The sequence below is a fragment of the Suricata suricatta genome, chromosome 5, assembly GCF_006229205.1.
Source record: "Suricata suricatta isolate VVHF042 chromosome 5, meerkat_22Aug2017_6uvM2_HiC, whole genome shotgun sequence".
Lineage (NCBI taxonomy): Eukaryota > Metazoa > Chordata > Mammalia > Carnivora > Herpestidae > Suricata > Suricata suricatta.
The window spans coordinates 1,970,688-1,990,226 of NC_043704.1; the positions used below are offsets into that span (position 1 = coordinate 1,970,688).

At 64.5% G+C, this 19,539-nt stretch overlaps 1 protein-coding gene across 1 annotated transcript in view; it reads right to left on the bottom strand.

Moving 5' to 3' along the window:
• Nucleotides 1-16,687, bottom strand: part of CBS (cystathionine beta-synthase) — a 17,298-nt gene extending 611 nt beyond the window's left edge. The window contains exons 1-16 of the mRNA XM_029938839.1: nt 16,596-16,687; nt 15,972-16,188; nt 13,277-13,383; nt 11,387-11,521; nt 11,002-11,081; nt 10,775-10,909; nt 10,191-10,260; nt 8,661-8,752; nt 7,949-8,074; nt 7,274-7,358; nt 5,932-6,037; nt 4,388-4,465; nt 4,100-4,234; nt 3,351-3,459; nt 1,725-1,809; nt 15-174 (exon numbers count right to left, since the gene is read on the bottom strand). Of these exons, the coding sequence (XP_029794699.1) occupies nt 17-174; nt 1,725-1,809; nt 3,351-3,459; nt 4,100-4,234; nt 4,388-4,465; nt 5,932-6,037; nt 7,274-7,358; nt 7,949-8,074; nt 8,661-8,752; nt 10,191-10,260; nt 10,775-10,909; nt 11,002-11,081; nt 11,387-11,521; nt 13,277-13,383; nt 15,972-16,188; nt 16,596-16,608 (1,731 nt within the window). The 5' untranslated portion in view covers nt 16,609-16,687 and the 3' untranslated portion in view covers nt 15-16. The remainder of the gene's footprint in view (nt 1-14; nt 175-1,724; nt 1,810-3,350; nt 3,460-4,099; nt 4,235-4,387; nt 4,466-5,931; nt 6,038-7,273; nt 7,359-7,948; nt 8,075-8,660; nt 8,753-10,190; nt 10,261-10,774; nt 10,910-11,001; nt 11,082-11,386; nt 11,522-13,276; nt 13,384-15,971; nt 16,189-16,595) is intronic.
• Between the last annotated feature and the right edge of the window lie 2,852 nt (nt 16,688-19,539).

Below are 19,539 nucleotides of genomic sequence, written 5' to 3' on the forward strand. Positions count from 1 at the left end.
TGCGAACGCGGGGCGGTCACGGCTGCGCGGCGGCCCCGGCAGCTCTGGGCTCCTCGGTGCTGCCTGACCTGGGCTTCCGGTCGTGCTCCTGAGCGGCCACGAAGTGCAGCAAGTCGATGGCAGTGACGACCCCGAACACCACCTGCCTCTTAGTGGACGTCCCGGTGCTGTGGTCTGAGGAGGGGCAAGGCGGCAGGTGGGGACGGGTCTCCGCTGGGGCGGCTCAGAGGCGGCGCCCAGTGTCTGCTCCGCGCCCCAGCGGGCCCGACGCCCCGGGCCGTCCTCTGACACAGGCACCTGGGCGGCCCTGCAGAGAGCGGGGCGGGCCGGACGCCCGGGCGGCACTGAGTAGACCACCCGAGGGCCCCCCTGGGTGCCCGGGGCTTGAGATTTGGCAGAAGTTCCAGCACCTCCCACACCCCCCACTACCTCAGCTCCTGCCTCCCGCCTGTCCTCAGACCCATGCCTTTCTCTCAGGCTGCATGGACGCCAGCCCCGGCCCGCTGCGCTGTGCGGGCCACGCACAGAGAGGGGTTTTAAGACAGTTAATTTTATGTGTCCACTTGACACATCACAGGGTGCCCAGATATTTGGCCGGACTTTACTCTGGCTGTCTTTGGGTGAGACCTGGTGTTTGACTGGGTACATGGAGGAGAGGGCCCTCCCTAGCATGGTGGGCCTTACCTAATCAGCCAAAGGCCTGAATAGAACAAAAAAGCTGCCTCTTTTTGAATCAGAGCAAACTGTTCCTGTCTTTGGACTCGAACTGAAACCCTGGCTCTTCCTGGGTCTTGAGCCTGCCCTGCCCACTCACCCTGCAGCTCCCGGCGCCCACCAGCCTGGGCACGTGAGCCAGCGCCTCCCACTAGGGCTCCTTCCCCATGTCCACACTTCCTAGTGGTGGCTTTGCCGGAGAGCCGTGACGGACGCACGGAGGGCCAGGCGCCCCCTCCCCCCAGCACCATGTCTCTTGCCCTTGAGGGCAGAGGTCCCAGCGGGTGGGGTGCCCAGCTGGCGTGCCCAGAGCTCTGGGGGGAAGGGCTGCCCGCACTGCAGGGGAGGGTGGTCCCGAGCGGCCTCGATAATCTGCCCTGCAGACCGGCCGGGGGAACCTGGAGCCCGGCGCGCAGGCGTTCTGGGAAGGACCACAGGCCCAGGCAGCCCGGGAGGCAGCTGGGGAAATGCCGTCAGGTGTGCCTCTGAAGGTGGGACTCCTTTTTTTTTTTTTTTTTGGTATAAGTTCCAATGTGCGTAAACCGACTTGGAGGAAGAACCCTCCCCCTCAAGCCAGGGGGTCCAGGACCCAGACGCCCTCTTCCACCCTTGGGGGCTCCGGCTGTGACCACTGAGCCATGTCCAGCGCGGGGACATACCTGAGGGCCCCCCCCACACCCAGCAAGGCCAGGTCCTGCGCTGTCGAGCCAAGGATGGGAGAGGGGTTAGACGCGGGACAGCCCAGGCCCCAAGACCAGCCCCTGCCGGGAGGGGGACCGGCTCTGGGTCCCTCGCGATTCTCATTTCTCCAGCTCTTGTCCTCACCTGGGACCGGACGCATCCCCTGGCCGGTGGGGACCCGCCCAGGAGGCCCAGAAGGGGCTCTGTGCGCGGCAGTTCAAAAGCCCTGTGGCCTCCCTGGCAGGGCCCACGGAGGGGTCCCCCCAGCCCACAGCCCCATACTGGAGGCCCCCCCCCCCCGGCGCCCGGCCCGCCGCAGGCCCACTCACACTGGATCTGCTCGTGGACCACCAGGGCGAAGTGGTCCGTCTCCAGGATGCGCGAGAGCCCGCCCAGCGGGTCGGTCAGGCGGATCTGGAGGGGAAGGTGCGGTCAGTGCTCCCGGGCGGCCCGGCCAGGCCTCAGGCTGGCAGAGCCCAAGGGCCGCTGCCTGCCGGGCCGGACCACGAAAGGAGCGAAGCACAGGAAAGGCTGGGCATCGCTCCAGAACATTCTGCTGGGGCCTTCTGCACATACAGCTGCAGGGCAGAGCCGTTAGAAAGGCCTCCCACAGTCTGACCCCAAGTCGGACATTCTGGCTAAGGCAGAACTAACGAAAAGCTCACGGAGGGGCGCCTGGGGGGCTCCGCTGATTAAGTGTCCAACTTTGACATTCAGCTCAGGTCATGATCTCATGGTCTGTGGGTCTGAGCCCTGCATCAGGCTCTGTGCTGACAGCTCAGAACCTGGAGCCTGCTTCGGATTCTGTGTCTCCCTCTCTCTCTCTGCTCCTCCCCTGCTTTCTCTCAAAGCTCAGGGAGACAGACGTGGAGAGGGGTTCACACACAGTAGTGGTCAGCAGGCTATTGGAATGGACACATTTGTCACACCCGTGGGCCCTAGACAACAGGGGACATATCAGTCACCGTCCAGCAACCACCAGTGTAAGACGTAGTCACAACAGGGGACTGTGTGGAGAAGGCAGATGTGGGCGCTCAGCCTGCACGTCTGCTCAAGACAAACCATGAGAGCCTACGGTCAGACGCAGACAGGGCCCAGGGTCCCACGAGCCATGCAAGCGCACTTGACCCCGGCCTCACGAGGAGTGTGCCTCTGGCGAGACGGGAGACGGAATGGGGGGAATACGGAACGGACAGAAGATCCAGGAAGGAAGATCAGGATGGGGGTGGGGCTGGCAGAGCAGCTGTGCACAGAGACCCCGGCCCCCGCCTGAGGCCTGTCGCCCCGCTCACCGACCCCCCCCAACATTGCCAACACCCAGCGCGGACCTCAGCAAAGACCCGACGCGGGCTTCGGGCACAACCCCGGCACCCCTCTCGGCCCGACCGAGACGCAGTCACGGTGGCCACACGTCCAGGGGGAGGGTGTCTGCTGTCAGCAAGAGGCCTCAGCGGCCCGTCTCTGTGTCCACGTTCACTTAGGAACCAGCGTGAGGATGCTGTCTGGTGGGGGGCGCTCCCCGAGGACAGATGTCATCCCCGCGCCCGGGAAGCAGGCTGGCAGTAAACGCACGGGTCATCTCTGAGGTGACCTCCGCTGAGACCATGCTTGCGTTTGAAAGCTCTCCCCAGTTTTAAATGACCCGAAGGGAGCGGGGAGCACGGCGAGGTGGGGACGGAGCGAGCCGGCACCTGACCGCGGGGCCCACGCACGGTTCCCGCGTCTTCTCGGCCTGGACGTTCACCGGGAAGGCACAGGCCGGCGTCATGCGCGATCACGCCGGTGGGCGCCCGGCTTGGCTCCGGCGGCCTCGGGCCTGTGACCCGGGGTGAGGCTGGGGCAGGCCCTCGGATTCATGGTCTCTGGTGCAGCAGGGGCCCCGGCACCAGTCCCAGGGAGCACTGAGCCCCGCCTCCAAGCGCAGGCCCACCTCTCCAGCGAAACGGAGCTCATACCTGTTTGAACTGCTTACAGAGGACTTTCTGAACTTGGTCTGACGGCTGAACCTTCCCAGCGAGCAGGGACGACAGCATGTTCCCCAGCGTCACCATGCCCAGGATCGCCCTGGGAAACGGGGGTCAGGGGTCAGGGCAGGCACCTGCTTCGTCCCCGGGGCAGAACCCGCCAGAGACACCCTCCCTCGCGTCAGAGTGCTCCGTGGCCAGACGTGCCATTCCTGAGAATTCGGCCGGCACGTGCGGTGCCTGCGTGGGGGGAGGGGACCGCAGTGACCGACGCCCAAGCTGGGAGCTGCCTGTCCAGGGCCGCGGACCGCAACCCAGTGAGTCTCGGGCTTTGCCTTCTGACCAGCGTCCTGGGTAACCAGCTGGCAGCACCCCAGGTCGTGGACTTGGTTCTAGAATTGGGATGGTCTCGGGAGACTGGGGACACCACTCACCCGCGCCTGGCGGCCACGGCCTCTCAGTGCTGGACACGGGCCAGAGCACGGCCCGTCCTGGACCGCCACCTCCAGACACGTGCCCAGAGCACAGGGCGGCGGGAGGGGCCCTTGGGCCCTAAGAGCCGGCGTGGCGGGTGCTCAAGAGCAAGACGTCCAGTGGGCCACCCGCTGCTCTCAGCAGCTCTGTGCAGTGGCCACGGTCAGCCGGTCTGCGCGGGGCCCTCATGGCCCCCTGTCCGGGAGCATGGAGCCTGGCCCCTCAGCCCCGGGCAGAGCCCCTGGGTGGGGGTGGCAGACACTCACCCCGATTCGTCGACCACGGGCACCTGGTCAAAGCCCTTGTCACGGAGGATCTCGATGGTGTGCTGGCACGTGACCGTGGGCAGCACTGTCAGCGGGGCCGACAGGCTCAGCTCCTGAACTTGGAGGTGCCACCACCTGGGGAAGAGGGCCGGGCCGGCCGAGAACCAGGAGGCGAGGCGTGAGGACCCGCACCATCAACACAAGCGTCGGGCGGCGGGTGGGGGCGGGCGGGGCGCGGGGGCCTTGCTGGCGGGGCCTGGCATGGTCTCCGCCCAGAGACACCCTTACCACGGCTTCGCCACGCTCAAGTCCTCCTCCTTCAGGAAGCCCTTCTGCAGCATCCATCTGTCGCTCAGGAACTTGGACCTGCAGGCGTCAAGAAGCCACCGGGGCCTGGCCGGAGGGTCTCACCACCCCTCTGCCCACACGGGGCGGGGCAGCCACGCCCAGCACCTCTCGCCGGACACCAGGGGTCCAGCAGAGACCCTGAGTGGGTGGGGGTGCTGCAGGGGAGGCTGGGAGCCAGGCCTTGGAAACCCAGCGGGGACCGCAGTGGGGGCACCTGGTCAACCCGCGAGCTGGCACCTGTCTGCGGGAGCACGGAGCGGAGTCTGTCCGGAGCCTGAGCCCGCGGGCCGCCCCCCTCCCCCAGCCGAGGGGCCGCGGGGCTCGGGGCTGCCTGCCTGGGACCTGCCCTACCTGCCACCGGCTGACCAGGACCCCGAGCGGGAGGACACGCTCGGTCCGTCACGTGACCACCTCGAGCTGTCGCTCACACCCGCCCCATCTCTCCCTGCAACCCCTGCCCCGTCTCCCACTCGCCCCACTCAGCCCATCTCCCCCAACACCTGCCCACTCTCCCACCGCCACCCCTGCCCCGTCTCCCACATACACCCGCCCTGTCTCCCCCCAACACCCACCCACTCGCCCACTCCCACATACACCTGCCCTGTCTCCCCCGACGCCTGCCCACTCATACCCGCACCCCTGCTCCAGTTCTCCCCTACACACCACCCTTTCTCTCTCCCCGACCCGCCCCGTCTCTCACACCCTCTTTCACACTTCGGCATACACACACTCACACGCATCATATGCACACACAGCAGGCCTGTCCTGCTCATGGGGAGATGGGCAGCCCAGCTCAGGGAAACTTGGCAGTGGGAACCCGCTGTGAATCACTGCACCCCTGGGAACCAGCTTGGAGTGCCCACCAGGAGCAGCTGAGGGCATCCTGGGGCGCCTGGTCTATGGGGGGGGGCGTGAGGGTTGGGGGGGCCAGAGGGGTCCTCAGCTCCCTGTCCCCCAGAAGCATGCTCTAGCACAAGCTGGCCCACAGGCCAGGGGCCACAGGCTGGGCCTACAGCCGTCAGGGCCAGGACACACAATGCACCAGCACCATCGGGCTGGAAGGGGCCATGGGAGCCACCAGCCGGACACTCCCAGCAGGTCCCAAAGGGCCCTCTGAGCACAGGCAGGGAGGCCCTCAGTCAGCAGGGAGAGGCGGCAACAGGGCAGGTGGGGGAGGGCAGCGCATAGGAGCCGTGTGGGAGGAGCAAGGGGGCAGGAGGGGCTGCAGATGGGCAAGGAAGCCCCTCCAGGGGGCGCTCTGCCAGACGCCAGCGCCGCGGAGAAGGGGTTCAGACTTTTAAATATGTCTAGAAGACCCAGCACGGGTACAACACAGGCTGACACAGGAGCCTGGGGGCCAGGGAGCTGCAGGCGGCTCGCAGGGGTCCCCAGCAGCAAAAGCCCCTGGGAAGCGCTGGGCTCGGAAGGACAGCGGGGCACGGGGGCGGGGCACAGGCTGGGGGAGGGGGGAGGGCGCGTCTTACATGTAGTTGCGCACGGAGTCCGGCAGAATCACCACGCAGCGCTGGCCCTCCTTCAGCTCGCGGGCAGCCTTCACGGCCACGGACATGGCGCTGCCGGCACTGCCACCTGCAGGGCGGGAGAGGGCACGGTTGTGAGCACCTGGACCACCTTCAAGGAGCTGGGGGGAATCCTGGGGATGGGCAGGGTCCCCAAGTGTCTGCGCCCACCTGCCTGGGAGCCTGGGGGGGATCCTGGGGGCGGGCAGGGTCCCCGAGTGCCTGCGCCCACCTGCCTGCGAGCCTGGGGGTCCTGGGGGCCCCCAGCAGGGCCTGGCTCCGGGGAGGACCCCACTCCTCACTGCACCTGCACTGCTCTTACGGTACGGAGCTTCACATCTGCCCAGGCTTTTGTCCCTAAACCCTTCCCTGAGGAAGCACAGACACCCCACCATGGGCCGTCTGTCCTCTCTGCCTGTCAGTCCATGGGGGTCTAAGTCTAGCTGCTTCCCTTGAGGGCCTTGGGGCTCTGCGAGGAAACAGCTGGTGGGGAGCGTTGTCCCATCTCCTGTGACCCTGGAGGCCTGCGTGACACATGCCCCCCGGCCTCCCCAGGGCTTTCCCGGCACCCTGTCCCAGCCCCGGACTGACTGAAAAACCAAGTGTCTAGGGGGCGCCTGGGGGCTCAGTCAGTTAACCTCCGACTTTGGCTCAGGTCATGATCTCCCAGTTCATGGGATCGAGCCCTGCATCGGGCTCTGTGCTGACAGCACAGAGCCTGGAGCTGCTTCAGATTCTGTGTCTCCCTCTGTCTCTGCCCCTCCCCTGCTCATGCTCTGTCTCTCTCTCTCAAAAATAAGCAAACATTAAAAGATAAAAAAAAAAAAAAAAAAGAGGTGCCCTCAAAGCCTCACCCCCAAACACCCCCAAAGTCACCAGGACAAGAATCTCACAGCGGGGCCAGCGGGGGACAGGGCCCCTCCCAGCCCAGCCCCCACCGCCTCCTCCCCTGGAGCAGAGGTGAGGCCACCTCCTTTCTCTGGTGAGCCGTGGGACTTGCTGGGTCCTGGGCCCCTCACCGCGCACGCTCCTCCCCTTCTCGGATCTGCGGGCCACGCAACACGGGAGACCAAGCACGTGCCCCCAGGGGCCCAGGAACACAGACCCAGAGCTCCAGCCGTGTTGTGGGTCCCGCCCCCCAGCCCGTCCCGCCTCCTGCCCATCCTGCCTCCTGCCCTCCTCTGGGAGCGTGACGGCCCTGCCGAGGGGCGGATGGATGGACGGCACCCGAGGAGAGCGGCCCCGTGGCCCCGCAGCTTCGGGACGAGGGCCCGCGGCCGGCACCCCAGCGCCCCCCGGCACTCACCGCACAGCAGGCCCTCCTGTGCGATCAGCATCCGGGCGAAGGCAAAGGCCTCCTCGTCGTTGCTCTTGAACCACTTGTCCACCACCTGCAGGCAGGACCGCACGGAAGGCTCTGGAAGGGCTTGGGTACTTTGTGGGGGGCCGCGGCCCTGCAACCTACAGGGGCCCCTGATGCCCAAGGCCGTGACCCACAGTGGACATGACCCGGCCCCACATCTGTGATTGGACTCTCACGTCTAAAAACCTAGAACTTTCTGGTTCTCGCTGGTCCAACACATGCTGGAAAACCGCCCGCCCTTCCCCACCGCACAACCCCGTCCCTGCGGCCCACCCTCTGACAGAATTACCCTCTGGGGCCCCTGGAAAGAGCCTTGTCTGGGTCCTCGTCACTCACCCAGCTTCCCGGGCCCCCACCCGCTCTCCCCCTCCCTGTGCGGCAGCCTGGCCCGGGCACGCAGCCATCTCGGTGTCCCTGCCCAGCGGGGCGACAGCACACACTTGACACGGTGCCACCCGTTACCTACACTTGGCGGGGAGACCACATTTCGCCCGCCCACCCGCCCGCGCAGCGCCCACTTTCCCGTGGCCCCTCCCTTGGAAAACCAGGTCCAGGGTGCACGGACCCAGAGGGCAGGAACCGTGCAGGGGGGAGGGGTGGAGGGCTGGCCCTGCCTACCGTGCGGTCCAGCACCGTGGGAATGAAGTCGTAGCCGATGCCTTCTACCTCGTAGACCGTCTGCTCCGTCTGGTTCAGCTCCTCGGGCTCCGCGAGGATGGAGCCCTCGGGGTCCACCCCGATGATCTGCAGAGGGGGCGGCATGGCCAGTCCCGCCCCGGGCAAGAGCCGCCCTGCGCTGTGGGCCCCGTCCCCGGGGGCTGGGAGATCACAAGGTTAGCGCTCACATGGGGCGCTCCCAGGGGACGGCGTGTGGCCGGAGGGGGGGACGCAGAGTAGCTTCCCAGGGCAGAGCCAGGGGGGCAGGGCGCCCCAGGAAAGCCCCGAGTGCCCCTGTGGGGACGGCGGGAGCCCCTGGGGACAAACGGCAGAGAAGTGGCCGGAAAGAGAAAAGTGCTCAGGACGACCACGTTCAACTCCAAATCCAGATGCCCCACAGGCGCAGCACATGCAAGATATGACCCTAAGAGCTTCTGGAATGATCCTTTGGAGGCCACCCAAGTCGACTGTCCCACCCCTGGAGCATTTGGGCAGCTAGGTCGTGGGTCACTCCCGGGAAGATACGGACACAGCTCGAGACCAGCGCTCAGAAACGTGAGGACGGGGAACTTCCAGCTCCAGATCAGAGGCCGCCCGGGGCGCCCAGAGCCTGATCAGGCCACAGGAGGGAGGCGCACGCACGTCCAGGCCCGCCCGCCTCCGGGCCACTCACTTTGCACCCTGGGCATTTCTCCTTCAGCTTCCTGGCGATGCCCGTGATGGTGCCGCCCGTGCCCGCCGAGGCCACCAGCATGTCCAACTGCCCTGGTGGGAGAGGCTGTGTGAGGGAGGGCATCCTGCGTCCTCCGGCCACGGCCCAGCCGGATCGCCAGGCTCAGCGGTAAGGAAAGACGCCACCGAAGCGAAGCCCAGTTCTCAGAAGGTCCAGAGAGAAACCGCTGGGTCTCAGCAGCCTTTTGTGAGAGTTCTGGAGCTCTAAGGAAGCATCCGCAGTGACAGCGAGCCAGTGGGCTCCCCTGCATCTTTGCCGGGCGACACGCGGCCACCAAAGCCCTACTGGGTGCGAAGCCGTAAAGGCATCTGGATGCACCACGGGGAGGCCCTTCGCTGTGTCCTTACGTGGTCAGGCTTTGGGGAGGACCAAGTGAACTCAAGTACAGAGGGAACAAGTTGGGGCGCCTGGGGGCTCCGTCGGTTAAGTATCTGACTTCGGCTCAGGTTGTGATCTAACAGTTCGTGGGTCTGAGCCCCGCGTCGGGCTCAGTGCTGCCAGCTCACAGCCTGGAGTCTGTTTCGGATTCTGTGTCTCCCTCTCGCTGCCCCTCCCCTGCTCGTGCTCTGTCTCCTTCAGTCTCAAAAGTGAACAAAAACAAAATTTAAAAACAAGATAAAAAAAAAGGTTTCAAAACTAAACATTGATAAAATAAAATAAATAAAAATAAGATAAGATAAAGGCGATGAATAAACCCCTCAGGGTCGGCCCACTCATCTGGGCTCTGCCGTGCGCCCCGCTCAGGCATCCCGCGGACAAGTCCATGCGGGCACCGGTGCTGAGGCAGACGGCTGCTTTTGCCAAAGGAGAGAATTCTCACACATTAAACCTGCGCGAGCAAATGCCTGGGCCTCACCGCCTGGCTCCCGGGCCGGGAACGAGGTCGCTCGTGAGCCGATGCCAACACCAGGTTCCCGGCAGGGAGCCAATGGAGCCGATCGCCCGGCGACGTCTCCCTGGAACCCATCAGGAAGCGCCACCCCCACCCCCACGGGCTTGGCTCTGAGCGGGTGCAAAGGCTCCAAGGAGACGCAGGCCTGAGCAGGAAGTAAGCCAACCGTGCGCTGCCGGCCGGTTCTGGAGCAAAACCCCAGCGCTGAGGTCAGCACTCGACCCGGGCTTGCTTGAGGCCAAGGGCCTTTCAAAGGCAGGAAGCGCAGGGCAGACTCAGCTCCCTGCGCAGGAGCTCCGGCAGGTTGGGGAGGACCTACTGCTGGGCGCGCGGGCAGAACCACCCGATTTGTTTGGTCTCACAGGCAAGGCCCCCGCAAACTCGGAAAAGCACACCACAGGGAGAAAAGCGCCCTAGGGAAACGCTCCGGAAGGCATTTCACAAAGAAGGGATATCTGAGCTGGGTTCTGAAGGATGGAGAGGAGTTTACCAGGGAGAGGGCAGGTGACCTGTGCACTCCCAGGCAAGCAGGGATACACGCAGTCAGGACGGACAGAGGGCAGGACAGAAGGACGCACCGTCACACTGCTCCAGGATCTCCTCGGCGGTGGTGTCGTAGTGAGCGAGCGGGTTGCTGGCGTTGCGGTACTGTGTGGAGACACAGCAGAGGGCTGGGAGTGCGGCCAAGGGCACGGAGCTGACGGCAGCCTCCGGGCATCAGGCGAACAGCTCGGAGCAGGCCCCAGAGGGTCCCCGCAGCGCAAGCGAGCGGCCAACGGCACGGGCAGTTTTAGGAACTGCACCCAGCACGGGACATTAAAGCCAGCTCTCCAGAAGACACGACTCCTGAGCTCACCCCGAAGTGACCCGGGCGAGGCAGAGTCGCGGGGAAGAGGTTTTTGTGCACGGTGCCCCCAACAGGCTGTTGGGCCCAGGTGCTGAGCGGAGCCCCCCAGGGCCCACACAGAAGGCAGAGAGCCAGAGGCTGACCTGGCCAGCAACCGCCGGAGGCGGGGGGACAGGCGGGGGGAGCCGGTGACCATGTGCCAGCACGCGGGCCCCTCTGCAGACCCCCTGCTCCTGCCACCGGCGTGGCACCCGTCCCGGACCCTGACGGGGGTCCCCACTCCCGAGGGCATGCTCGCCCCGACCACGGCCTCACCTGGTCCAGGATGTGAGAATTGGGGATCTCGTTCCGTAGCCTCCAGGCGACCCCCACGTGGGACTCCGGGGAGTCAAATCTGGCGGTGGTGGGTGTCCTCACGATCTCGGCCCCCAGGGCCCGCAGCACATCCACCTGCAGAGCATTGTGAGGCCCGCGGGTCCTGCCCCCCGCCTCCCCCATCCCCGGTGTGCAGGGCGGGCCCCGCGGACGACTCCTGCCCCCACCTTCTCCGTGCTCATCTTCTCCGGCATCACGATGACGCAGCGGTAACCCTTCACGGCGGCAGCCAGGGCCAGCCCGATCCCTGGGGACAGTGCGCGGGGTGAGGGGCACCACGGCGCCCCACAGACCCCGCCCGGTGCCCGTGCCACCCTGCAGCCAGAACCGCCCAGGGAGAGGGCGCTCAGACACCAAAAAGGTCTGATGTCGTCCCCTCTGCCTTCGAGTGAGGGAGTCGGGGCAGAGAAAGCCTGGGGTAGAAACGCAGAGGGGACGTGTCCCCAGAGAGGCGATGAAGGGATGAAGGTGAGAAGATGGAACCCAAGGCCTCCAGCTTTCCCCGGGCGCCGCCCTCCAAACGCATACATTATGTGTGGCCCCGCCCCCCACCTGTGTTCCCGGACGTCGGCTCTATGACAGTGTCCCCAGGCTTCAGGGTCCCTGCCCGCTCGGCGTCCTCGATCATGCGCAGGCTGATACGGTCCTTCACGCTCCCGCCCGCGTTGAAGAACTCACACTTGGCCACTGGGGGTCGAGGACCAGTCAGGACAGGAAGAGGCCCCGCCCCCCGAGTGATCCTGCTACCTCCCATTAAGTGATGCCCAGCTCTTAGGGACCGCAAGCCACTCCCCTCCACTCCCACCCCCCCCAAGGCACCCTGAGCAGCGAGTGCGCCCACTGGGAACCCCCCTGCCCAGCCACCTGCGCTCCAGCCCGTGGCAACTCTGAGTGGAGGAGGCACAAAGAGCTCCCTGCGGGGTGGATGGGCCCCGCTGAGGGCAGTGCGGGCTCAGCGGCAGTGAGCCGGACATGCGGCAGGGGTCCGGCGGGAGGCAGGACAGACGGCCCCGTGTCACAGCCCAGCCCCGTTCAACTGGGGCCTGCAAACCTCCAGACCTGCCTCCCACCACCCTGCTCACCGGGGAGGCCCTCGCCCAGAGACCCCGCCCCCTCCCCACGGTCCAGGGCCTCTGCTCCTCCTTCCTGGGGTGGGCTCCCCCCAGCTCTCACAAATCCGCCCTGTTTGTAAAGGTGGAGGGGACATGGCGCCAGATGTGCACAGAAGGACGCAGGGGCCTCCAGTCACAGCAGGACCACGTCCCTCCTAGTCCCTATTTCTGAAATCCTACCCCCAGACGGACTTTTGCCCCCAGACCCGGGCAGAGCGCCTGGCGGGCCTGTGTGCACACGCGGTGGTACCTGACCGCTCAGCAGCCCTGCGCCCCGGGGCCCTTCCACATCCCACACTCGATGACTGGTGACTGCCATGGGCCCCCGGGAGGGCCAGCACTGGCCCCAGGATCCGAGCGGACCAGCCCAGGGTGCCGGGGACGCCTCGTGACCCGTCTGAGCTGCGGTGTGCGCACGCGTGTGAAGCGGACGTGCTGGGTCGCCATGCAGCGGGCCTGCTCTTGCGGGGTGCCAGCCTGTGGTCCCCGCTCACTGCCACCGGGCACAGAGGCGGCCTGCCCCTGGCTGTGAGGGCTCCAGAGGCAGCCGCACCCCCAGCGGAGCCCATGAGTGTGCACAGCTCACCACTTAGAAAATTCTTTCCCCGAGGGCTAGAGGGACGACCAGCTGAGGCCGCGGGCAGGCCACCTCCCTTCCCTAGGGGCTGTCCTGGGACCCCCTCAAGCCCCACCCCACCCTGGCTCTTGGTGACCCGTCCCCTCTGTGTCCTGGGGTTCGAGCTGCCTGGTCCTCCTGCAGGGCCTTGGCACCTGTGGCTCCCCGAGCGACAGAGTTCAAGTCCACTTGGGCTCGAGCCCAGGCCCGGCGATGGCGCAGAAATCCCCCCTCCTGTGTCCCTGGACGCCGCTTCTGCAGAGAAGCCCCTCCCCGGAACCCAGAGAAGGCCCGTGGGTGGCCCCCCTGCTCGCCGAGGACAAGGCCAGATGTGGTTCCCCAATTCCCACTGCCTCCGAACGGACGGTCCAGCCCCACAAACCCAGCTGAACGCTGGGGAAGATCAAGCTCCTTCCTGGTTCAGTTCTGCCTTCCAGGCGGGCCCAGAACATGCTCCCAGGGGCTCCAGGCTCTCCTCCTTCAGGCCCCGACCTGGGCGGCCGGCTCAGCCCCACCCCCGCACCCCTCCACCCCAGCACGCCCCACTGCTAGGCTTCCTTTCTGATGCCACCTGATGTGGTCTCGGACATTCCGAAGCCGGCTCATTTCCTGGACCCTCTGCCCCCCAGAGGGTCCCAGCGGTCCATCCCCACGTCCCTAGGCCCCCCGGGCTGCTGCTGGGCCGGGCACAGGACGGGGACACCAGGTACTCACGGAGCTCACACTTGAGACCAAACTTCTTCCCGATCTTACTGATTCTCACCATGGGGGTGTCCCCAATTTTCTTCAGGATATCTGGCAAGATTTTGGGGGATTTTGTCCTAAAACAGAGATGTCCACGATTATTCAGACCGGGCCGTCCGGCACACTGCTTTGGAGAAGTCTCAAGAAACAAATCGGTGATATCACAAGTGTGCACGCGGGGTAAGAGGCCACGGGCACATTCACGCTCACGTGTGCACGCGTGACGCGTCAGGACACCTGCGAGCCCCGGAGTGCCAGCCCCGCCTGGGGTGTAGCTGGCCCTGTCTGCGCCAAGGTCGTTTCCTGGACGACCGGAGCCAGTGTCAGAGGGCAGCTGGGTGACGGACGTAAGAACCCTCCGTCTTATTTCTGCAACTTTTTATGTTAAATTATCTCCAAACACACGGGCACCTGCGTGGCCCAGTTAAGCTCCGACTTCGGCTCAGGTCATGATCTCGTGGTTTGTGGGTTCAAGCCCCGCGGGCTCTGTGCTGACAGCTCAGAGCCTGGAGCTGCTTCAGGTTCTGTGTCTCCCTCTCTCTGCCCCTCCCCCACTCATACTCTGTCTCTGTCTCTCTCTCAAAAATGAATAAACGTTAAAAAAGGTTCTTTCCAAAAACGAGGTTGGAGTGGACGACACTGTCTTCAGTGACAGGTCCCGGTCCATCTGTTCAGAAAGACTTTCCTGGGAACCTTCGCTTCCTCCCATCCTCCGGCTCCCCAGCCCTGGGATTCCTTGTCCATCTTTTCTTTTCCTTGGGGAAACAACGTCCCTCCAGAGCGGAGACCCCTCAGACTGCCTGGCCCCCACCAGGGACAGACGATGGCCCCAAGAGCCGCCCCAGCCACGGGGCATCATTCGGAAAACGTCAGGCTCGGGGAGTCACTGGTGCCCCCGGGGTCAAGGTCACCACGAATCCCAGGTGGACCCCCAGGCTCAGGGTGGGATTTCCTCATCACGGACCAGCTGTCCCCCTTCTCATTCTAGCGACTGGCTTCCTCACCCTGGTCTTCCGCCTGGTGACAGGTGACGGCGGGTGGCCAGCCCAGCAGTGTGTGTGCCAACCAGGACACAGGCATTTCCAGCCGGGCCCCGGGGGGTTTCCTCCATCCTCCCCCTCAGGGACTGACGCCAAGTCTGCACCTTCCTGTCTGTGCCCAGGATGAACTCACCAAATACCCGCCCGGGACGTGTACCCCGGACGTGAGTTTGGCCTCCTACCCCCTGTGATTCCTCACACTCCACGGTTCTCAAGCTTTAGCGAGCCCAGTGCTCCAGGAGCCGGTCCGCACCAGGTCCCAGGCCGCCCAGCTCCCCGGGGGGGGGGGGGGGGGCACCGGGAGGCTGCATTCCACCCCGAGGGCCCAAACAGGCCTCTGCCTGGACAAGCTGGGACCCGACCCAGCGGCCTCCCACGGCAGCCTTCCGGGGAGCGGAGGGGTCGCCCCAGGCCAGGCCAGAGGTGCCTCAGAGGAGGCAGGTGGAAGGAAAGCTTGGTGGGGGGCCAAGGGCTCCTGACCTTGGCCTTAGGAGGAGGCCAGGCCCTCAGCGAGAGGCTAAGGGATGACTCATTAACTAGTTAAATACAAGGCAAGGGCCAAGATGGCACTGTCCTCACAGCCTCCGGAGGTGGGTGCCCAGCGGGGGCTAAGGCCCAGGAGGAGGGGGCCACCCACTCGGAGCAAGAGAACTTGGGGTCCCTGACTCAGCACGAGGCCACGCATGAAGCTCACCTGAGGGGCTGGGGGGTGGGAGCCGGGGAGGAACTCACCAGGTAGGGTGACCCCAGAGCGTCCGACAGTAAGTCACGCTCCCCCCGCCACTCCCCCTGCCCCGGCCCTCCTTCTAAGTCCTCCCACGGCTGAACCACCGACAATCCCCCTCCCCAGATATCCCTGTGTGGGTGGGCCCCGGGCACCTATCCAGACCCTGGGCCGAGGCACCGCGTCCCCGCCCGCCTCGTGCCCTCACCCCTGTGCTGTCGGCACCAGGCTCCTGAGCACCCCAAGGTGCCCCGGTCTTGCGTCCTCCTGGCGGGGAGCCCCGACACCGCACGACCGTGTGCCTCGGCCGGGCGGGCTGCACGTGGCTCGGTGGCCCCTTAAGGGACCCCAGGTGACCCCTCAGGCGTGCCGCTGGCTCACCACCCGGTGACGACAGCATCCTTTCCGGCCAGGCCTTCCAGGTGAGGGGCCCGGAGCCCGGTCCCTGGCGGAGCCCCAGCCCCGGCCACACACAGGCCTCCCCCTGCTCCGCTTGGTTTTGGCGGCCAGGGCTCATCGCTTCAGGCCGGCGGCCAACCTGGCCTCCTCGGCTCCCAGCGCGAAGACCCGTGTGGGGTTTGGGGCTCCGGGATTGTAAGGGTTTCATTTCCATCAGCCCCACTGAGGCCTGCACCTGCCCACCACCCCTCAGTTCTTATTTAATCCCAGAATCGGGGCGTCTGGGCAGCTCAGTCGGTGAAGCGCCCAACTCTTGATTTCATGACCGTATGGTCTGTGGGATTGAGCCCCGCATCGGGCTCCAGGCTGACAGCGAGTAGCCTGTTTGGGAGGGGTTCTCTCTGTCTCCCCCTCTCCACCCCCCCAGCTTCTGCACAGGCTCACTCTCCTACAGAGGAGGGAGGGGAGAGGCGGGGAGGGAGAAACCATTACCAGCACTTACAAGGCAGTGTGGTAATGCGGGGAATCCGTGACCGGCCTGCCCAGCTGCCAGGAACACCTGCTGGGGGCATCAGGACGGATCCACAGGCGCTCCTTGGCTTCTTTGTCCCCCGGAGGCCCCTCCTCCAGGCTCCCTTTCCCCAGGTGTGCCCCTGAGAGGCGGGGGCACCCTGCAGACCCCGTTTTCGCCTGCGGTGTCTCGGAAGGCATGCCTGGATCTGGCAAAGGGAGGGGGAGAGACTTGGTTCAGGCCATTTCTAACCCCCTGCTGAAGTGCCTGCTTTGATGCTGCTCCCCGGGTCCCCCTGCAGGGGAGGGGGGTGGAGGGGTGGGCCTGGGCAGGGCGGGGTCTGGGGGGGCTCTACACATTCAAATAGCCCGAAGAGCATCCAAAGAGCTGGAAAGAGAGATGTGCGCACCATGTTCATAGCGACAGGACTCACAGCAGGCAAAGCGTGGAAACACACAGAACGTCCATCACAGACGCGGCAGTACAAACATGGCACAGGTACACGACAGAATAGTATTCAGCCATAAAACGGTATTGAAGTTTTCAAGTTTTCTCAGTATGTGAGCGCGCACAAAAAAAAAGTCCCTACGCAGAGGTGATGGATACGGGGCTTACCTGACTGTGGCATCTTTTCACAATGCAGACATGAAAACAAAACACCAAGTTGTACAAAGGGCTTCTGTGGTGAGTGCCACACACAGGGACGGCTGGCTCCATTAAAAAAAGAAAAAAGAAAAAATGGGGCGCCTGGGTGGCTCAGTGGCCTGAGTGCCCGACTTGGGCTCAGGTTTTGCAGTTTGTGAGTTCAGTTCCGGCTCTGCACTGACAGTGCAGAGGCTGCTTGGGTCTCTCTCTCTCTCTCTCTCTCTCTCTCTCTCTCTCTCTCTCTCCCCCCCTGCCCCTCCCCTGACTGAGCTCACTCTCTCAGGATAAATAAACGAACTTAAAAAAATAAAATTAAAAATCACAACCTTAAAATAGATGAGACAAATAGACGGAAGGGCGGATGGAAGGCTGGACAGGGACTGGCTCCCTCAGAGGCGAGGCCCCACCGGGCTGCTGGCCTGCCTCGCTCCCCGGGGCCGACACCCCGATCTGCAGAAAGCCTGGACTGAACTCCGCCGGCCATTGTCTGCCCCTTCTCCCGCGTCCAGGGCGCCCGGGACGACAGAGCCCAGCTGGGTGCGCGGCCGCCTGCAGCCGGCCGGGACTGAGAAGGTCCCACGGGAGCCGGCACAGCTGCAGGGATGAGGCGTGTTCCCCACGGAACCCCGGGGGCGGTCGCGGGTGTTCGGGAAAACCCAGGACATCTCAGCGACGCGGACTTGAGCTCACAGCTGTGCTCACTAATTGTAACAGAAGTACACACAGGCCTGGCTGAAAGGGAAACTCTCAGGAAGCAGGCCTAAGGGGAGTCTATAATCCTCCCAGTTTTTCCGAAAACTAAAACTGTTCTTAAGAAGAGGAGGGGAGGGCGCTGGGGCACCTGGGTGGCTCTGTCAGCTGAGAGTCTGACTCTGATTTGCGCTTAGGTCATAATCCCGGGGTCGTGGGATTGAGCCCCATATCGGGCTCTGTGCTGAGCCTGCTTAAGACTCTCTGTCCCGGGGCGCCTGGGTGGCTCAGTCGGTTAAGCCTCCGGCTTCGGCTCAGGTCAGATCTCATGTTCGTGGGTTCGAGCCCCGCGTCAGGCTCTGTGCTGACGGCTAGCTCAGAGCCTGGAGCCTGCTTCCGGTTCTGTGTCTCCCTCTCTCTCTGACCCTCCCCCTCTCATACTCTGTCTCTCTCTGTATCAAAAATAAATAAAACATTTAAAAAAAATTAAAAAAAAAAAAAAAAGACTCTCTGTCCCTATCCTGCCTGCACTCTCTAAGCATAAAACAAAAAAAAGAGAAAATGCCCCGGAAGCCTGTGGGTCTGGAGTCCCGACCAGAAGCTCACAGCTCAGGGGGGCCCATGGCCCCTCTGGGAAGCGGGGTGGATCCCAGATGGCAGCCACATGGCTCTCGGCTCCCCAGAGCTTCGTCAGGCAGTTGTGCTGTGAAACGGCGGAGAGGCCGAGCAGAACCGGGCTGAAGGTGTAAAGGGCCCTCGCGTGGAGATGTAAGTCCAGGCTTTGGGGTGCTCGCTTGCTCCTCCAGGGCACACGGGGCCAGGCTGGCCCTCAGCAGAAGCAGCCCCCGCCGGGTCGGCTTCCCCTGGTGCAGGTGGCCCCATGCAGCCCAGTGCCCAGGGCTGGCCACACACGCCCAGGTGGAGCCTGCCAACAGGAACTAAGAAACCTCCAGACCCTTTGCAAGTCACACCCTCTGGAAATTCACCAGGCCGGTGGGGCTGGCCCTCTTCCAGAGACACCAGCCTCCTCGCTGTGCTGCCCAACGGCCTTAGAGCAGTAGTTCTTTCCAGCCTTGGGATCACCAGCTTCTTTTGGGAGGTTCAGGTCTTCCCGGAGGCCACTCAAGAATGTCCCCCGTCCTTCTCTAACCCTTTGAAAAGCCCTGCCATAGGCGGACCAGCATCTTTTCTTCCTCGTGCGGTGATTCTTTCACCCTGTAAAAGCCCCCTGGGTCACAGACCCTCCTTACCATGGGAGGCAGACAGCCCCCAGCGCTCTGGCCGGGCAGGCGCGGGGCTGGCCACAGGACGGGCCAGAATTGTTCCTAGACGAGGCCCGGAAACCCACGGCAGCCCCGCGCCTCCTTTCTAGCGACTTGCCTAGCCTGGCATGACCTCAGGCGAGGTAAGGAGCTGCTGGGGACAAAGATCGAGTCGACCGAGTCTCCGCGCACCTGGGCCTGCCGCTCGCTTGGCAACTGGTCCGAACACCGGGGTTCCGACTCGAAGGACCCAGCCTCACCCAGCCCGGTTCTCCGAGGGCCCTGCCCCAAGTACCTGCGTCCTGGGGAGGCAGGCTCACCTGGCGCCGCCCAGCTGGTTCCCGCTCCACCTGAAACCCCATCTTAAAGCGCAAGGCCCTTTTGGGGTCACGACGCCCCCCCGAGTGCATCTTGCACCCGCAGACACACGCACCAGTCGGCCCAGTGTGGGGGGTGCGGGACGGTCATGGACAAGGATGCGGGTGGTAGTAAACGGTTCTAAAGTGTGAGTTTTCAGGTGGGAGATCCAGACTTCAGTGGATTTGGAAACAGGCCGGGAGGAGCAGTTTGGGGCAGTTTAGGATAAATAAATCCTTGGGAAGCTCCAAGTTTTGCGTTCCCGCCCCTCCCCGACCCCCCTCCCCGCGGCTCAACCATCCGCTTCCCCTAGGGTTCCGGGAACTGGGGGGCACCGGGCAGCCGAGTGTGTGACGGGGAGAGCACCCCCGCGTGCCCCGCGCCCCTCCCCCGCCTCACGTGCGCCCGCGCACCTAGGTTAATATTTACTCCCACCTCATAGAATTGACGGAATAGAGCAATTTACGAAACAGTAATTTCCCATCCAAAATACGTCGGAAAATCGATTATCACACCCCGGCTCCCAGCTCCCCACCCTCTCCGCTCCGCAGCCGCGGGAGTTGCGGGTGAGGCCCGGGGCCACGTGGGCTCTGAACCCCCGGCCT